This window comes from Gopherus flavomarginatus, chromosome 10, assembly GCF_025201925.1.
Source record: "Gopherus flavomarginatus isolate rGopFla2 chromosome 10, rGopFla2.mat.asm, whole genome shotgun sequence".
NCBI classification, from domain to species: Eukaryota; Metazoa; Chordata; order Testudines; family Testudinidae; genus Gopherus; species Gopherus flavomarginatus.
In genome coordinates this window covers 54,975,653-54,995,727 of record NC_066626.1, presented here as the reverse complement: position 1 = coordinate 54,995,727, position 20,075 = coordinate 54,975,653, and the positions used below count along the sequence as shown (strand labels likewise).

General features: G+C 42.2%; 1 protein-coding gene across 2 annotated transcripts; it reads right to left on the bottom strand.

Annotated features, from left to right (window-relative positions):
• Positions 1-378: 378 nt before the first annotated feature.
• Positions 379-14,505, bottom strand: RBM43 (RNA binding motif protein 43). 2 transcript variants are annotated; one of them, XM_050969324.1, is made up of 4 exons: positions 14,391-14,505; positions 4,923-5,121; positions 4,342-4,436; positions 379-4,259 (listed from the first exon to the last, which is right to left on the bottom strand). In XM_050969324.1, the coding sequence occupies exons 1-4, from the start codon at positions 14,499-14,501 to the stop codon at positions 3,504-3,506; spliced, it is 1,161 nt and encodes a 386-aa protein (XP_050825281.1). In that variant the 5' UTR covers positions 14,502-14,505; the 3' UTR covers positions 379-3,503. The 2 variants fall into 2 exon arrangements, with proteins under 2 accessions (XP_050825281.1, XP_050825282.1); XM_050969325.1 differs by having other exon boundaries at positions 14,407-14,505.
• Positions 14,506-20,075: the final 5,570 nt, after the last annotated feature.

The window sequence follows — 20,075 nt, the reverse complement described above, 5'->3', positions numbered from 1 at the left end:
CTGTTCATTCTCTCTGAGGCATCTGGCATTGACCAGTCAGAAGACAGGATATTGGGCTAGATGGACCATTGGTCTGACACAGTCTGGCCATTCTTATACCAACTCCTCAGCCATTCACCCGTGCAATGGAACTCCCCTCTCCCAACCCCTACACACACTCATCTCAGCTTCACGGGAGGCTCTCTCTGGTCCTTGCTACCTGGGTGAATTTCACTCCTAGTATTCTAGTTCCTTTGTCTCAGCTGATTGCATCCCTTTTACTATCTGTTCAAAAGTTTCAATTACTATTTTCAAATGTACAGAGAGAAAAAGAAAACCCTATTATAGGTAATTGGAATAAACATAAACCATGTAACAGAGACCATAAACACAGCAGGATGGGCTATGCAAATGTTTATAAATCATAGTTCAAATGACATCTGATTTGTAAGTGTGCCAGAATCACTGATATTGTTTAGATTTGACCTACAATTATTTGAAGTAACAATTTTTATTAAACTCTTTATTATTTTCAAGGAATTTAAATTATTTTATAAGGTAAGTTAAATACAATGAAAACAGAACAATACCTCTACACAATGAACTGAAATAAGAAACAGTAATGTCATAATGATAAAAACCTGAAATTTTAATATAGGTTTTCTATATAAATTATGGTAGAGAAAAAATGAATGTATTAAAAATTATGTACAAAGAGAAAAACTACAGTCTGAATAGTGGAAATGAGCACAAATATGAACGCATTTTATCTTTGCAAAACATTCTAAAATTTCCATCCCTGCTGAGACTGTGATATAGCGAAGTACTTAAGCTCATTCTTGACTTTTACAGTCAAGGAAGAAGACAATTTCCATGCACCACAATGGCACTGGTTTAATAAAAAACAATAACTGGACCTTCCATTTTCATAATAAGTAAAGCTGTTAGTTTGTCATGGCAAGAAAATCCCAAAAGCACAACGTTGGGGTAGAGGGGTTGTTTGTTTATTTGTTTCTTTTAAAGGGAAATGCCCACAGGATTTTAAATAATTTTATTCTCCATTTTAAAGTGTTCAATTACTGTCTTTAATAATTTGAGTATCTACTGATAGATACACCCCCAAAATAATATAAAAGAGATATAAAATATAACACACAGGGTAGTTTTGTCTTGTTTTGACAAAGCATTATGTACATTCCTATATTACATAGTATACAACCATTTAAAAACGTAACTCACTCTCCCCTGCTTCTCCACTACAGTGGATATTGAGAGAGCCAAATTTGCAAAAGATCATTAAATCACATTAAGTGACAAAGTCCATTAATTTTTATGATGCACTAAAAGATGGGTTTAGTAATGGCTCTGACATAATTTTAACCTCAGGCTCATACTTAGCCTCAGATACCAAGGTGACAGAAATCATGGAACAATGTAGATGAAAAGCATTTATAGAGTTTTTTTTATATTCCAAGCACTATACAAACATGATTATTATTGTTAATTATATGCATTGACAACTATCAGAATAAGATCCCCATTTGCTAGGAATGTACAAATGCACAGAGAGAGGCAGTTACTGCTCCTAGGAGCTTATGATCCAGAAAATATTTAACTAAATGTTAAAACATTAACTAATTTTCTATTAGATTGTGGAGTTATTTCCTTGGCAATGTGGTGGAAACACTACTATTTTAAACATTTAAAACTGGACTGTAAAACACAGCCAGAAACAATCAGGCACTGGGCAAGGGGGATGATGGACAATATGACATAGAGGTCTTTTCCTTCCCTAATTTCTGTAATTAATTATTAGAGTGATTGGTTGCTTTTCAGTACAATTTCGAGGTTGCTTATATTTGTGCAGGAAATGATTACTCCTCTCTTTCTCACAGCATTCACTGATGAATGTGATGACTTGCTGTGGAAATGTGTCCACTTCACTGCATTGTCAATAATACATATAGAAATAGAAGCAAAGCCAGAAGTCTTAATGCAGTGATCAACACTTTCACTCCAAAAATTAAGAGATATTCAAATAACTGGTCTGATTGTAGGAGATGCTGAGCAGCTGCAGCTGCCTGTCAGTGAGAGTTCAACAGTCCCGTGCAAATAAGGCCAGTGATCACTTATTTGTGTCTAATACGCATTTTGAATGTGGAAGGCTGGGTTAGCAGACTGAAAAAATAGGAAAGGTTTCTACAAAATGGCTACCAATCCCTAAACTACATTTCTGGGGTCAGAGCTCATGCATTTGCACCTTAGTTATTTTCCTAAAGAAAGATTAATTCTTGTTGGCTGGAAACCATTAAAATAGGTTTACTTTCTGCTAATTAGAGCCTTTACATTACATTTTCTACTTCCTTTTGCTAAGTAGGACAATACATTATATCTTTACACTGTTATTTAAGGAATTGTGTGGATTTTTCATCTTCCTCTGAAGAATGGGACACAGGTCACTTACAGGTTTAAACTAGTGTAAATGGTGGATTCTCTGTAACTTGAAGACTTTAAATCACAATTTGAGAACTTCAGTAACTCAGCCAGAGGTAATGGGTCTATTACAGGAGTGGGTGGGTGAGGTTCCGTGGCCTGCAATGTGCAAGAGGTCAGACTAGATGATCACGATGGTCCCTTCTGGCCTTAATGTCTACAAGTCAATGAGTCTACGTAGCTTAACGTACATTTATTCAGATTCCTAATTGGCACAACTTTTTTGTTACAAAATAGTGATTGATGCATATTTTTTATTTACTAGAATATGATTAATTTTTACTCATAATTCCTGTCAAACTGTATTTGGATGGAAATTAGAATTCAATTATAGCACAAAAACAGCATTTACTTTTTTTATTGGTTAAATGAAACTACTTTAAATTTGCTGCATATAGAACGAAAAAAGTTTATCAAAACATGTTTTACATGTAAAACTAAGTGACTTATTAAACAAAAACATGCATAAAAAGAGCGTATGTTAATATAGCCACAAGAGGCACTCGTTTGTTGTGAGTAGAGACCAAAAAACAGGGATGGTCCATTCACTATGAAAACTAACTTCTACGCCCTTTAATTTCACCAGATGCATGAACAGATCATTTGCTACTTGTCTGAAATTTAAGTCAGTATTTGAGACTTTTGTCTTGGTGTCCATGCTTCCTGTACTGTGACAAGTGCTTGTGCACATATTGTAGAACTGTATCAGCAGTGATGTAGAAGGGTCTGCATTTTCTTTTAATGATAGAGGAACCACAACATGTAAAATGATGCTCCTAATACTATTAGGGTGCTGTGTGAAGTCAATGGCAAAACTCTAATGGGAGCAGGATTGGGCCCTAATTAATTGAAGTTTGCAAAGTGCTTTGAAATCCTCCGCTGGAAGTTATAGAAGTGGAAAACCTCCTTTACAAAAAGTCCCCAGCAATAGGGCTCCTAACAACTCCCTTGGGAGACTATACTTTGGTGACCAGATGTCGCTCTCAGGAAGTCCTAGCTCGCAGGCATCACCTACAGCACCTAAACAACTCCTACCTCCTGAATCTCTTTTGGAAGTGGCTTTTTACTGTTCTAACCACTTCTTGGGTAAACTCATATGTCTCAGAGGAACTTCCTATCATATCAATGTGAGTATCATAATGAATAACCAGAACTTTGGGGAATCGAGATTTTATGCTCTCAAATGCTCGTTTATATTTCAGCCTTTCAGACCTGGTGTTGCCATCAAGAGATAATCTTTCTTTACGTAATCTACAATGAAGTTTTGCAGACAAATCTTCAATTTCCTCTTTGGCTCTTTCTAATTCTCTAGAATCAGAACTTGCGCTGGCATTTTCTAGATATATTGTGGTGATCTCACCATCTGTGACTCCATGACTTACAACATTGTATTTTGCCAGACTTTCCTTGTATAAAAAACGTTTCATGTAGCAGTATATATCTGTGTCAAGGACAACCACCTGTTCTTCCCTGTTTACATTATGGACAAAAGTATTATTTGGCTCCACAAATAGTCCACACTTCTCGGTCCTGCTGTTAGGTCTTTGATCCGGCTTTCTCTCTCCCCTCTTGCCCTTCCTGGAAAGGGAATTTGCTTTTAATAACAAATTGTCTTTTAGTGACTTGATTGCTGGGAATGACCCTTGAACAGAAATTTGCCCATTGGATTGCAAAGGACTGAAGCTCAAGGCTGGGATAGTCTTCTGAAGCTCCTGCACCAGATCTTCCAAAATGTATTTATCTCCAAAAATGGACAAATCAAGAACAGACGAGACACAGGTGAAAACCTGTATGTGTAAAATAAAAGCAGTTAATAAGTGCACCACAGCCGTGACCACACTATTAGGATGCTATGATGGAAGCACTTACATGTTCACTATAGAGAGATATTTTCAGAGGATAATACCTGCCCAGCCTCTTGTCCTCTAGTCTGTGTTCATCTTTCTGGAAAACATTCTCTGCAACTGAGAAGAAAATTCAGACTCACTTTGGTTTGCAAGAGGACAATAATGTTTTATTTCCTGTCTGATGGTTGGAATACTTCATAGGTGTTTTTCTCTTGATGGTTTCCCTAGTGATTTCCCCACTGCTCAATATTCTTGCCTGATACTTTATGTATTACTCACAATTGTTCAGAAGAGAGAGAGAGAGAGAGAGAGAGAGAGCAGCCTGACTCTTTAGAACATTAATTGGCAGAGATTTATTCCCCAAGGCTTGACTATAAAAATCTCATCTGCTATGCAGGTTATAGATTTATTCTTTTACTAGTCTTAAAAGACAAACATACTCTGCATTAAGCCTGTTCACATTTGTGTCTTTAACAAACAGGAGGAAATCTTAAAATTTGGGATTAATATGAGGGCATTCATGTATAGTGTTTTAAGTTTAAAGTTCTAAATTACATACTCTTATTTCATGGGTACAATTATGTTATTTGTTAATATAAATACCTTCTTGATCTTCAAAGATTATGTATGCAACTCCTTTTATTGTTGTTGGATAAACTACATCCTTCACGTCTCCACCCCTATTCTTCGGCTTTTGGAAATGAATCATCAATATGTCAGCCATGACATCATCTTTCACAATGCCATCTGGAATACCAGAGACCACAATTGTTTTCTCAGACTTGGCAGCTCGTCCTGTGGCCTGTGGACAGAGACATGACACACTGTAAATACAAGTTATATGTGCAATGACTTATGAGGAGGGAACAGCTAGTGGCATAAGAGATTTCCCAGTACCTCTCTGATATCCACTCTGTCACACTATCCCTCCTGTGCTAAGATCCATAATATACCTCTTTCCGCTTCTGCAGCGGGAAGAATGCTGAGTTAACTTTTGATTCTCTCCATAGACCTCACAGAACATTTCACCAAAGAACCCCAGGCTTAATTTTAATTTACATAATGGTTTGTCTACATTACAGAAGCACAGCTACAGTGCTGCAGCTGTGTGTGCACTGTAGTGTAGATGCTTCCTACATCAAAGGAAGGCAATTTTCTGACAGTGTACGTAATTCACTTCTCAGCCCTCGTCCAGACTAACCCGCGGCATCGGCGGGTTAAAATCGATTGCTCGGGGATCGATATATCGCGTCTAGTCTGGACGCGGTGTATCGATCCCCGAGCGCGCTTACATCGATTCCGGAACTCCATCAATCCGAACGGAGTTCCGGAATCGACGCGGAGAGCCGCGGACATCGATGCTGCGCCGTCCAGACTGGTGAGTACCTCGATTTTAGAAATTCGACTTCAGCTACGTTATTCTCAGAAGAATTCTTCCATTGGCCTAGCTGCATTTACAAGTAGGGAGGGTTAGGTCAACCTAACTATGTTGCACAGGGCATGACATTTTTCACAGCCCTAAGAAATATAGCACGGTCAATCTAAGTTAAGTGTAGACCAGGCCTAAGACCTTTTTACACTAGTGGTGTAAATTACATTCACATCCCACTTCAAATGCCAAAGCAGAGCAAGAGAAAAGCAGACTTAGACTTAAATGGCTTCTAAAATGAGCAGTATTTGGTGTGATATTAATAAGACTACTTTTGTTCTATTTTCTGATTCTACCATTCACAGTGTGAATAAAGTTGGAAAGCACTACTGTGACCAGAGTCCCGGGGGCGGTGCACGCTGAGATTGCCCAATCAGGACAAAGTGCAAAGAATGGGGCAGACGATCCCCAAAACTAGTGGATATTTCTAATACTTAGATTTACCAAACCATTAACAAAATTGCTTCTACAACACTTTAATGGTTACCCAGAAGCCAGAAATACAGTTCTCTTAAACAATCCAGCCTTGAGCATCTACCAACAGCCAAGTCAAATATGATGATTACTGAAAATCTTGTTCATCATATAAAAAGTTCTACCAATCCCAGAGGATCAGATACATTACTCACCAGGTCAATGAATATTTCAGATCTTACCCAAATACAGGCTTACAGCCAGTTCTTATTAACCAAACAAAAATGTATTAGAAAAGAAAAGAGAGTATTGGTTAAAATCATTATACATACACACTTGAACAAATTTCTTAGGTCAGTTTCATAGTACAGATGTGAGCTTTAGAGATGCAAATAGTTCTTTCAGAGTAAGTTCCATAGGTTACACTCGAATATCAGGGTGATCCAGATTGGAGCTGGAAACCTCAGTCTTTGCGACTCAAAACTTCCCATGACAAAGTTTAAGCAGATCTGAGATACAGGATCAGGGCCCTAGAGTTCTTTTTATAGTTCTCTGGCAGCCTCTTGACAGCAGGCATTCCTTGGGTGAAGCACTGTAGCTCTGAAGTAAAACCTTCTATTTCCTAAGCACTACTGATAACTAGCTACATGGATTAGCCCATCTCCCACCATTTACAGGTAGTTTACTACAAACTTCAAAAGAGAAGTGAAGACAATGATACTACTATATTCACGGTTCATCTAAATGTTAACATCTCCTTTTAATCTCTGAATTAACAGAATACAGTGACAGTGAATACATTTGGTTACACTGTCAAACTCTAACAATATATATGTAAACACACCAAAAAATACAATCATTATATACTAATATCTCTAAAGGTGGAATTTACGTCATCAAGCCTGCAAGTTGCTTAACCCTTTCTGGCACAGTGTCACAACTACTATTTATTGTTCATTAGAGATAGGTCTGACCGCAATTTTAAGGCTCAGATTCAAACTTCTCCAAAGTTCAGGAGAGCTGGGATACAGGATTATAGTGGAAGACCACAACTACAGTCATCTGAGATGTGCAACATGCAAAGTAACTCAACGCACACAAGATTTTCATTAGAACCCAGCCTCCCTTTTTCTTTGATCATGAAACACATCACAAATAGGACTTTCATCAGTGTCCCATTATAAAACATATTCTCCTTCCATGCTTATTATAAAGAAATAAACAGTAGTGTTTCACTGGGAATACCATAACAAAATTCCTGTAAGCTGTTAGTACATAGAGTGAGTTTTGTAACCATTCACTGATTTAAGAAGAAGAAAGTAAATAATTTAGTGTTTCATCATAGAGCCACCTATAGGAATGAAGTGTCAACAATTTCTAAGTGTCTGTAAGCCAGGTCAGTTTTTCCATGACATTGTTTACACTACTCTGAGAAGGTCTCTTCTGGATCTACACTCCAGAAGGTAGAGTCAGGGCCCGAATAGCAGTTATAAAGCCTGCAAAACATGCCACAGGATAATAATTTTTCACTGACATGGATTCACAGCCATGTGAATCACCAGTCTATTATTTCCAAAGGGAGTCAGAAGACAGATTGAAAGACACAGCATAGCAGTGCACTCTAAAAGCTTTTAATATGAGAAGACACGAGCCCTATTTGATCAGGCTTCACATTTAAAGAGCTACACGTTTTACTTATGAAATGGTGATTTTTTTCAGTATAAGCCACTTTCAGGCATCACAACGGGAATAGAGACAAGCAACTCCCCAGCTAGAGGGACTTCCCAGAAAGCAAACAGTCACCAGAACTGGCACCTTCTACACAGCCTCTGGCACAGGGAATGGGAAGTGGGGAAGGAAGCACAGCTAGAACACTCAGCTGGCAGACAGTCCCTTAGGCGGCCTTGCCAGCTGGCATGCTGAAGCAGCCCTGAGGCTGCTCTAACCTGTGCCCAGTACTGTGGCAAAAAAAGGGTCAAGGAGCCATAACTGGCTCCTTCTCCCTATAAAGAGTCTGTAAAATAACCTGACTACTCCAGGTTACCCGACAGATATGTGGTCTCACACACAAAAAAATGTGTGGTCTAGTGGTATGACCATAAAAATTAGAGGAAATAACTCCCAAGTTCCAGGTCTAACACTGGCCCCTTCTGTGCCCTTGGGTCCTTAACACCTAAGCCTCCGGTTCCACTTCTGTACCATGCAGCTAGCAATACTGAATCATCTACCTCACCAGGAAATATGAGGATGAATTAATCCGATAATGTTTTCGAAGTGGTATATAAGAGTTAAATAATAGTGTTATTTTTCTTCCAACAAAGCAACACCATCAATAGATTTTGAATTTGTTCCTCCATCATGGTGTACTGCTGCCAAGTGGAATACTGAGTTGAAGACATTTAATTTTGATACTGGGGCATGAACATAGAACCCATTAGTTTATATCTCTGTTGTACACAATTTTAAAATGTTACTTTCACTGGAAAAAAAATGTAGACCCCATTGTATCATAAGTTGAAGAAGTGAAATGAGTGAATAATAATGAGATACCATAGAGAATATTAATACTTTGATAGCATACATTTTTTCCAATACAGGAATTCATTTCAAAAAGACAGTATTTAAGAAAGAAGCCATTTCAGCTAGAGATGCTGCATCTTTTAATGCATTTATGTTTTTTGACAACGTATCCAAGACAAGCTGCTCTCGTTTTTTGTAATGCATGTTGGAACAGTACATAGAAAGAATGCTGTCTGGTTGCATGAAAAGAAAAGAAAGGAATAATGTCACAAAATTCTAATCTCTTGCTTTTACATAAATGCCAAATTATAGAAGAAGAATCAATGGAAAATAAAGGCTAGGTCCACTGCTTATATAAATTAGTGCAATTCCACTGGAGTTGTGCCAACTTATATTAGCAGAGAATTTGGCCCTGAGTGTCAAGAGAAAGCTGAGACTTGAATTTGCAAGGCTGAAACTGTTAATCCTGTGATACTCGTTTATGGCAATAGCATTGCCTCATCAAACAACTTGAATTATACAGTGTGATGGGATAAACTAGACCTAGAGGACCCCTGCTGGAGGCCTCAGGGTCCTGCCGTACTTATCCCAGGAAAAGAGCAATAGAAGTGTCCTCCAAGCAGCCTAGAGTGGCTGCAGTAGAAAAAGCCAATCAGAGAGGCTGCAGGGAGCAGTCACTCCGGGCCCAGGAAGGCCGTATAAAAAGGAGTTGTGGCACCAGACACAGTCAGTTCCTTACTGGAGCTAGAGGAGCATAGATGGTGTTCCTGGCTGACAAAAAGAGAACTGCAACACCATGGACAGCCCAGTTCTGGCAGGGGCCAGGGGAATGAGAGAGCTCCTAGTTGGCTGTGGGGCCTGGACATAGATGAGCCCTGAGATAAGGGTGAAGCTTTTGTGATGGCTGTGGCCGTGGTCCAGGGAATTGAAGGTAGGTAGTTAAAGGGACATGGTTGTGCATGACTGCTATTCTTAGGGACCCTGGGCTGGGACCCAGAGTAGTGGGCAGGTCCCTCTCCACCCTACCAGTGGCCTCTGGGGAACTGACCTACAATTGGGCAGTGGTAAACTCCCCCTGAAGGGGATCTGAGCTACTAAGAAGCCCAACTGGAGAGCTGGGGCTAAAACAGACCAAGAGGGCAAAGCCATTGCCTCCAGAGAGGAAGCCCTGAGGCTATGGCCTGATAGCAGGGTTGGGACTATCTAAAAAACCAGACACACCTGACCAGCAGGAGCACTTGTGAGAGGTGGGTTCTACATTGTTACATAGATTTAAGCCTTGATCTTGCAACTGGATCTGCCAGTGCAGACTCCTTATGTCCCATTTAAGTCAACAGGGTTGCACAGATGCACGGATTCCTCCAACTGGATTCCATTGCAGTTATTAGTCCTTAGTCATTTAGCTGATGGAATATTAGCACAGTAAAATGACAATTTATTGAAGCATTAGCTTGTTATACTCTACTCATTGCACCTTACTGCTTGCCTGCCCATGTTGTCAGTGGGTCCTTCTTAACTCCTTCCAGATTTGGCAAGGCCTTTGTGCAACCAATCAGCAGTGTTTAGGGTCTTCAAGACAATCCAAGCTGTGATGCAGATCAAACAATGTACATGTTGTTGAAGAGTGCCTGTTAGCCAAATTGACTGGTGGTGCTTCAAGAGCTCCGCTTGGCCACTAAGAACCCTATTGCTTTGCTATGTGAATGCTACATAAATAAATTGCACTCTGATCATCTTGAGAACAGATTTTCTGTTCTTGTCAGAGAGCAGCTTATGCACAGAAATACATTTTTTAAACTGATAGTGATTGTATGAACAAGCTGCTTTCTGGCTGGCTGAAGTATATGTAGGGTTACCTGGTTTTTGACCGGACTGGTTAGCCAAAGCCATGAAGTTTGTTTCTTCTAGAAGGAGAAACTGATGATGGATTCAGGTATCTCTAATGCAATCCTGTTTACAAAAACATGTACAAATCCTGTGTCCCTGAATAGAGCAGGAATCAAGCAGTGGGAGACAATTTCTTTGCTCACAGACCCAATTCTCTTTCAGCCAGCACTTGGCCCAAAAGCTCACTCTTTCTTAGCACCATCCTGAGGGAAAAAACCTAACAGTTCTGCTGTGGCTGATCCCTTGCTGCCTTCTCTGTTTCTCCTGTTTCTCTCATTACAGATTCTCCCCCCCCACACACACACACAGTTCCACCAATCAATGTCCTAGCCTCTGTGACAGGTGTTTGCTATACCAGTCCCTAGTAGGGTTACCACCTTTGAAATGCACAAAAAAAAGGGCACCTCCACTCCAAGGCAAGCCCGCTGCAACCCCAAACACAAGACACATCCACAACACTGCCCTCCCCCTGTGGCTCAACAGCCACTTACAGTATTTAAAGAGAACACATTTAGATAAGATTGATAACATTACATGTCTCCTCATTCTCAAATGACTCAAGCCCTCTCTCTCATACACATGCATGGTGCACTTCCATGTTGGTGGACATACAGCTGCTGTGTTTTCATCAGTTTTCATCTGTTGTTTAAACTGTGGAAGTGGGAACACTGCCGCTTCTTTAGCTGGACACAAACTTTGAACATTAGCTATCCCAGTGATGTTAATGCAAGTCTTCAGACCCATATTAAAAATAGCTCCTGCATAATTAATTAATTTTCTAGCAATTTTTTTTAACTAGACTGGTCAAATACCGGCCAGGTGGTAACCGTAGCCCCCAGGGAAACCCATTGAGCTATACAGTTCAGCTTTAACTCAAGCTTTGTCGTGTTTGTGTGTTGGGTGGCACTCCTGTTATTCTAGTCACCTAATTACAAAGAGGGCCTTTGTGACAATGCAATTCTGGCAGGACCCAACTGAGAGTGCCAGTTCAGGACCAATTGCTTAAAACAGGGCAGTTATAGCCCTAGGCTGGGGTTTCTCCACCTCTAAGGCAAACCAAACCAGCCAAAGAGGACTTGGATTACACCCCACTGGCTAACCACAAGTCACACAAGCAATTTCCTTAGACACTCCAGTCTCTCAGTATCACCACCAGTGCCACTCATCCTGGGGATGAATGGTTATGAAAACCAACACCCCAATAAAAGAAAACAGTTCTCTCGATCCCAAAGGACCAAGCCCCAGACCCAGGTCAATATACACATCAGATCTTACCCACAAATCACGCTGTTGCCAATCCTCTAAAATCTAAAGGTTTATTTATGAAGGGGGAAAAAGGTAGAGATGAGAGCTAGAATTGGTTAAATGGAATCAATTACATACAGTAATGGCAAAGTTCTTAGTTCAGGCTTGTAGCAGTGATGGAGTAAACTGCAGATTTAACTCAAGTCTCTAGAACATCCCCCCCTGAGATGGGTCATCAGTCCTTTGTGCAGAGTTTCAGTCTGTAGCAAAGTCCCTCCAGAGGTAAGAAGCAGGATTGAAGACAAGATGGAGATGAGGCATCAGCCTTATATAGGCTCTTCCAGGTGTAAGAACACTTCTTTGTTCTTACTATGGAAAATTACAGCAAAATGGAGTCTGCAGTCACATGGGCAAGTTCCTGCACACCCTGCTGAGTTACAAGGCATATCTGCCTCCTCTCAATGGGTCAGTTGTGTAGCTGATGGTCCTTAATGGGCCATCAAGCGGGCTAGGCAGAGCTAACACCCCCTGTCTGGGATTTTTCTGTTATGAGTATTGGCTGTATATTGTCTGTATTTGAAATACAGACAATATACAGCCAATACTCATAACTTCAACTACAAAATGATACAGACATACAGACAGCATAATCATAACCAGCAACCCATAACCTGGTCTTAGACACCTTATATGACCCCCTTTACATAAGATTTGCTGCCACTACAGGACCTTGGCTGCAAACCATATAGAATATGGTCCCAGTTTATATCAATGTCACAGTCTTAATGGCTTCTTTACATTTAGCCTGAATGAAAGAGGGTTCTTACACCCACTAACTTCGAAAAGGTTTACTACAACCCACGATGACCATTTACTTTGGCTGAGGAATAATAACTAGCCAGCACTTTGGTTAGTACAAATTCCATATGGGAATGTCTGACTGGTTTAATTTTCAGAGTAGCTGCTGTGTTAGTCTGTATACACAAAAAGAACAGGAGTACTTGTGGCACCTTAGAGACTAACAAATTTATTTCAGCATGAGCTTTTGTGAGCTACAGCTCACTTCTTCCATTCTGTGCATCCGAACACACAGACAGGAGATATTTATACATACAGAGAACATGAAAAGGTGGAATGGAAGTATGCATACCAACAGGAAGTCTAATCAATTGAAATGAGCTATCATCAGCAGGAGAAAACTTTTGAAGTGATAATTAAGATGACCCATAGAAGGTGTGAGGAGAACTTAACACAGGGAAATAGATTTAATTAGTGTAATGACCCAACCATTCCCAGTCTCTGTTTAGGCCTGAGTTAATTGTACATAATTTGCATATTAATTCGAGTTCAGCAGTCTCTCTTTGGAGTCTGTTTTTTGGTTGCAAAATTGCCACCTTCAAGTCTGTCACTGAGGGTATGGCTACACTTGACATTTCAAAGCGCTGCCGCGGCAGCGCTGTGGGAGAGCTGCCGCGGCAGCACTTTGAAGTGTGAGTGTGGTCGGAGCGCCAGCGCTGGGAGAGAGTTCTCTCAGCGCTGCACGTAAACCACATCCCTTACGGGTGTGGCTTGCAGTGCTGGGAGTCGCGCTCCCAGCGCTGCGGCACTGATTACACTGAGGCTTTACAGCACTATCTTGCAGCGCTCAGGGGGGTGTTTTTTCACACCCCTGAGCGCGAAAGTTGCAGCGCTGTAAAGTGCCAGTGTAGCCATGGCCTGAGTGGTTAGAGAGGTTGAAGTGTTCTCCCACTGGTTTTTGAATGTTATGATTCGTGATGTCAGACTTGTGTCCATTTATTCTTTTGCATAGAGACTGTCCGGTTTGGCCAATGACATGTACATTGGCCAAACCGGACAGTCTCTATGCGAAAGAATAAATGGACACAAGTCTGACATCACGAATCATAACATTCAAAAACCAGTGGGAGAACACTTCAACCTCAGACAATGTTTCAGCATATAAACAAATGAATATTATTCCTGCACTGGGTTAGGGAGGTGGGTAGGGATGGGGGGGAGGGAATTAGCCAGAAAAGATAATATAGCCCCTTCCCTTCCAAGGCCCTACTGCAACTGCACTGCCCAATAGCTGGCCGGGGGGGACCAGAGAGTGCGGACTAGGCACAAGGCTTCTGCAGGGATGGCCTTGACCTCCAGCAGCTCCTCCCCAAACAGCAAGATTGTGGAGCAGGCCCATAAGTGGCAAAACCTGCTCCTGCTCCTGCTCCGGCAGGGCGTGAGGGAATCTCCAGGAGTGAATCCCTTTGAGAATTCCCCCCACCCAACACCTTCACGCTGATTTTACGGCAGGCTGGGCTGGTTTTGACCAATGACGTTTTCGATGCTACAGATATTAACTTCTAACAGAACAGTGATGCTAGCGTTTTTGCAGCCAGCCCACGAACTGCCGGGCCAGTCTCCAGGTTGGCGCATTGCGAACGCGGCGCTGCACTCAGTACAAACGCATCACGCAGCTCCCCGTCCGAAGCCCGCCAGCAATGCTCGCAATTAGAGCCCGAAGTCCTGCCAGCAAGCGCCAAGCCCGTCTGCTCCCCGCGATAAACACGCGCGCTCACAGCGCGAGACACTTGCCATGGTTGTACCGCTTGCAGCCTGGCCCTGGAAACGCGGCGACGATGCCGATTTAGTTTCACTTCGTAGTTTCGTTTCCCTGACAGCCTGACCATTCATCAGTCCGTCGCGGCGCAATGCTTGCTGGGAACTGTAGTACCTGCGTCCCTTATCGCGGGAGAACAGTGCGGTGTAAAAGGGACCGTCAACTACACGTCCCAGTTCTCCCCGGGCAGAGGGCCGCGGGTGATTAGACGCTGAAGAGCTACTGTCGCGCATACCAGTGGTTTTACACAGCTGGGATACATTTGACTCTTAACCCCAAGGAGAAGCTAAGTGGGTTTGCTATACAGGGATTAGGTTGTAAGTCTGGTGTCTGTGCCCGGGTTTCATTTTGTTTTGTATGGTTTGTTTAGAACAGGGGTTGGCAACCTTTCAGAAGTGGTGTGGGAGTCTTCCTTTATTCTAATTTAAGGTTTTGCATGTTAGTAGTACATTTTAATGTTTTTAGAAGGTCTTTCTATAAGGCTATACTGTATATAACTAAACTATTGTATGTAAAGTAAAAAAGGTTTTAAAAAATGTTTAAGAAGCTTCATTTAAAATTAAATTAAAATGAAAAAAGAGCAAGTTAAAAATCACTTAGAAAAGTTAGATGCCTGCAAGTCACCAGGGCCCAATGAAATGCATCCTAGAATACTCAAGGAGTTAATAGACAAGGTAGCAGCTTCTAGCTGTTATCTTTGGAAAGTCATGGGAGACGGGAGAGATTCCAGAAGACTAGAAAAGGGCAAATATAGTGCCCATCTATAAAAAGGGAAATAAAAACAACCCAGGAAACTACAGACCAGTTAGTTTAACTTCTGTGCCAGGGAAGATAATGGAGCAAGTAATGAAAGAAATCATCTGCAAACACTTGGAAAGTGGTAAGGTGATAGGGAATAGCCCTAAAGAACAAATCATGTCAAACCAATCTGATAGCTTTCTTTGCTAGGATAACGAGCCTTGTGGATAAAGGAGAAGCAGTGGATGTGGTATACCTAGAGTTACTAAGGCATTTGATACGGTCTCGCATGATATCCTTATCGATAAACTAGGCAAATGCAATTTAGATGGGGCTACTATAAGGTGGGTGCATAACTGGCTGGATAACCGTACTCAGAGTAGTTATTAATGGCTCCCAATCCTGCTGGAAAGGTATAACAAGTGGGGTTCCGCAGGGGTCTGTTTTGGGACCGGCTCTGTTCAATATCTTCATCAACGACTTAGATGTTGGCATAGAAAGTACGCTTATTAAGTTTTGCGGACGATACCAAACTGGGAGGGATTGCAACTGCTTTGGAGAACAGGGTCAAAATTCAAAATGATCTGGACAAATTGGAGAAATGGTCTGAGATAAACCGGATGAAGTTCAATAAAGATAAATGCAAAGTGCTCCACTTAGGAAGGAACAATCGTTTTCACACATACAGAATGGGAAGAGACTGTCTAGGAAGGAGTGTGGCAGAAAGAGATCTAGGGGTCATAGTGGACCACAAGCTAAATATGACTCAACAGTGTGATACTGTTGCAAAAAAAGCAAACGTGATTCTGGGATGCATTTAACAGATGTGTTGTAAACAAGACAGGAGAAGTCATTCTTCCGCTCTACTCTGCACTGGTTAGGCCTCAGCTGGAGTATTGTGTCCAGTTCTGGGCACGGCATTTCAAAAAAGATGAGGAGAAACTGAAGAGGGTCCAGAGAAGAGCAACAAGAATGATTAAAGGTCTTGAACATGACCTGTGAAGGAAGGCTGAAAGAATTGGGTTTATTTAGTTTGGAAAAGAGAAGACTGAGAGGGGACATGATAGCAGTTTTCAGGTATCTAAAAGGGTGTCATCAAGAAGAGGGAGAAAACTTGTTCACCTTAGCCTCTAATGATAGAACAAGAAGCAATGGGCTTAAACTGCAGCAAGGGAGATCTAGGTTGGACATTAGGAAAAAGTTCCTAACTGTCAGGGTGGTTAAACACTGGAATAAATTGCCTAGGGAGGTTGTGGAATCTCCATCTCTGGAGATATTTAAGAGTAGGTTAGATAAATGTCTATTGGGGATGGTCTAGACAGTATTTGGTCCTGCCATGAGGGCAGGGGACTGGGCTCAATGACCTCTCGAGGTCCCTTCCAGTCCTAGAGTCTATGAATCTATGCAGAGCCCCCCAGACCAGTGGCCAGAACCCAGGCAGTGTGAGTGCCTCTGAAAATCAGCTCGTGTGCCGCCTTCGGCACTTGTGCCATAGGTTGCCTATCCCTGGTTTAGAACTAAAAAGATGAAGCATATAATCAGGTACTGGTAAGAGCTGTGTGTCTTTCCAGGTACCGATACACGTGCATGGTATAAGTCATACAGCATAGGTCTTGTCTACTGCACATCATGCTGTACCTAATATGCACTGAGGTGTGAAACTGTCACAGATTGTTCTACATGCATTTTTGCTCATCTAGATAGATCTATCCACAAATAAAGCTATGAAACTAAATTCAGGCTGCTAAGTAGGAGGGGGAGGCGATAGGGAGTGAGTGGAGTGAGGATGGGCACAGGGAAGAGACAGGAAGGAGTAATCCAAGATGAATGTGGTGACATGAGGAGGCAAGACAGGCATGTTAAACCAATTGGGCATAAAATAATGTACAAGTCAAAAGAGACTGAATTGAATGGCAGAGATACAGACTGTGGGTATCGTTCATCTGTCATATGAAAGTGCAGGAAGCCAGAAGTATTCTGACATCCAGTGGATGGCCTTGTAATGGCATTGTGCTGTCCCTTTTATGGGCAAAAAAAAGTGGTGAATCAGGCTCCTTGAGTCCCCAGTGAGGATTGTCAGTGCCTTGTCTGGATGCTGTAGAATTATTACTAGACTTAAATTATGCAAGTAGCAAAGACTCTTTTTAAGACTTGATTTTAAATTTGTCCTTTTTCCCCCTAATGTGTGAACTTGAAGAAAATTAAAATGAAGACTCTGCATCCCCACACCTTTCCTTCTTCCTTGGCGTGGTTTTGCTGCAGCTTCTTAGAATGGACTCTTCAGCGCTCAGGGATTGTATACATGGGGAAAATAGCCCAGAATAGTGTTTTCCTCAACAGCTATTCTGCATGAACTCCCTGTGTGGACACTCCTGTTCTACACTACGAATACCTTTTTGCGGTTTAGCTTAATCACTTATTTGGGTTTTTAATTCACATCCTAGCTAATTTTGCAGTAGCTTCCCTGTTTAGACAAGCCCTTAGACACTGTAGTGCTGGTTGCTATGGTAAAGCCTCACAAAAGATATTAAGTGCTTCCAGAGTGGCAAGACCTTTGGCAATCACACATCAGATTTCTTATAGATGATTCCTCCTCCCAGCTCCTTTCTCTTTATCATTCTGTACTGCAATTTTCTAAAGAAATAATTAGAATACTTCATAGCTCATATATAATGCTTTTCATCCATAGCTCTCAAAGCCCCTTACAATGAAAAGGAGGACTAATTGTCCTCATTTTATAATTTTTTATTTATATCAGTTATCTAGTACTGCTGTGGTTTTCTTTTCTTAAATTAAAGGAAAACCGTGTATGTATTGGTTCTGTTTTTATGGCATGGATGACACAGAATCAGGAAGGTTAGGATGCCTCTCCTGTTCAGTTATCTTCTCAGTTTTGCTGCAGTAAAATAAAGAGGGTAACAAGCAATAGTGTTCGTGGGTTTTTTTAACATTAGAGCAACTTTAGTTCCATAACATTGTACTGAGGTTATAAACATGGAATGTCATGTATACAGGGATGCATATAGAACACCCCTGAAAGGCAGCCACCTCAGAACAGACAGTTGGCAATCTACTAGCAAACAGCATTACTGTGAGGAATGTGGCAAATCTGACAAGTGCCATGGGATCCTTAGTGTTCATGTACAGCAGTGGGCTCAAGGTTTGAAGGTATTGTTACATCTCTTGACCAGAGCAGTTAGCCAGTTTGGGGGGTCATGGGTTGTTCTCCTTAGGATAAACTGATGATGAAGTCAGGTATTTCTGTTTGTTTACAAAAAATCCACAAATTCTTGTTTCCCTGAACACAGCAGGAGGTAGTTTCTTTCCTCACAGTTCAAAGCCCCTTTCTATTCAGCACTTAGCCCCAAGCTTGCTCTCAGCTCTTTCTCGCTGAGCTTTTTCTCAGGCCATGGCTACACTTACAGTTCTGCAGCGCTGGTAGTTACAGCTGTGTTCGTACAGCTGTGTAGGGCCAGCGCTGCAGTGTGGCCACATTTGCAGCACTTGCAGCGCTGTTGGGAGTGGTGCATTGTGGGCAGCTATCCCACAGAGCACCTCGTCCCATTTTGGCACTGTGGCTTGTGGGAAGGGGACGGAAGGGTACGGGTCTTTCCGCTTCCTGTTCTAACACCCCGTGGTGCTTTGCTACACATTCCGAGCAGTTTGGCAGCATTGTGAGTCTGCAGCGCGATTTCTGTTACAAATGGAGCCCGAGCTGCCGATGACCTTGCTGATGAATGTTGCCAGCACATCACGCATGGCAGTGGAGCTATTCCTTCAGCTGCAAAGTGACAGTGAGGAGTCAGACGATGATATTGATTCACCTGACGCTCAAGACAGTAAATTGCTTGTGGCAGTAACAGACGTGCTCAGCACCGTGGAACGGCGCCTTTGGGCTCGGGAAACGAGCACTGAGTGGTGGGATCACATCGTCCTGCAAGCCTGGGATGACGAACAGTGGCTGCAGAACTTTCGGATGAGAAAAGCCACTTTCATGGGACTGTGTGCTGAGCTCGCCCCTACCCTGCGGCGCAGGGACACGAGATTGAGAGCTGCCCTGCCAGTGGAGAAGCGGGTAGCTATTGCAATCTGGAAGCTGGCAACTCCAGACAGCTACCGATCGGTGGCAAACCAGTTTGGAGTGGGAAAGTCCACCGTTGGAATAGTGCTGATGCAAGTTTGCACAGCCATTAATCGCACCCTGCTAAGAAGAACTGTGACTCTGGGGAACATGCAGGACATTGTGGATGGCTTTGCACAAATGGGTTTCCATAACTGTGGAGGGGCAATAGATGGGACGCATATTCCTATTCTGGCACCACCCCACCTGGCATCAGAGTACCTTAATCGCAAGGGGTATTTCTCCATGGTTCTCCAAGCGCTTGTGGATCACCGTGGGCGTTTCACTGACATTTACTCAGGATGGCCTGGAAAGGTGCATGATGCACGCATCTTTCGGAACAGTGCCCTGTTCAGGAAGCTGATGGCCGGGACTTTTTTCCCAGACCGCAAGATCACAGTAGGGGACATCGAAATGCCCACTGTGATCCTTGGAGACCCCGCTTACCCCTTAATGCCATGGCTCATGAAACCGTATACAGGGAAGCTTGACAGGAGCAAGAACTGGTTCAACTACAGGCTGAGCCGGTGCAGAATGACTGTGGAGTGTGCTTTTGGCCGTTTGAAAGCCCGCTGGCGTTGTCTTTATGGGAAGCTAGATTTGGGGGAAAGCAGCATCTCCGCTGTTATATCCGCGTGCTGTACCCTCCATAATATTTGTGAAGGGAAGGGTGAAAGATTCAGTGAGGAATGGACCTCCGAGGTTTGATGCCTAGAGGCTGAATTTGCACAGCCAGAGAGCAGGGCTACTAGAGAGGCCCAGCAAAGGGCTTCAAGGATTAGGGAT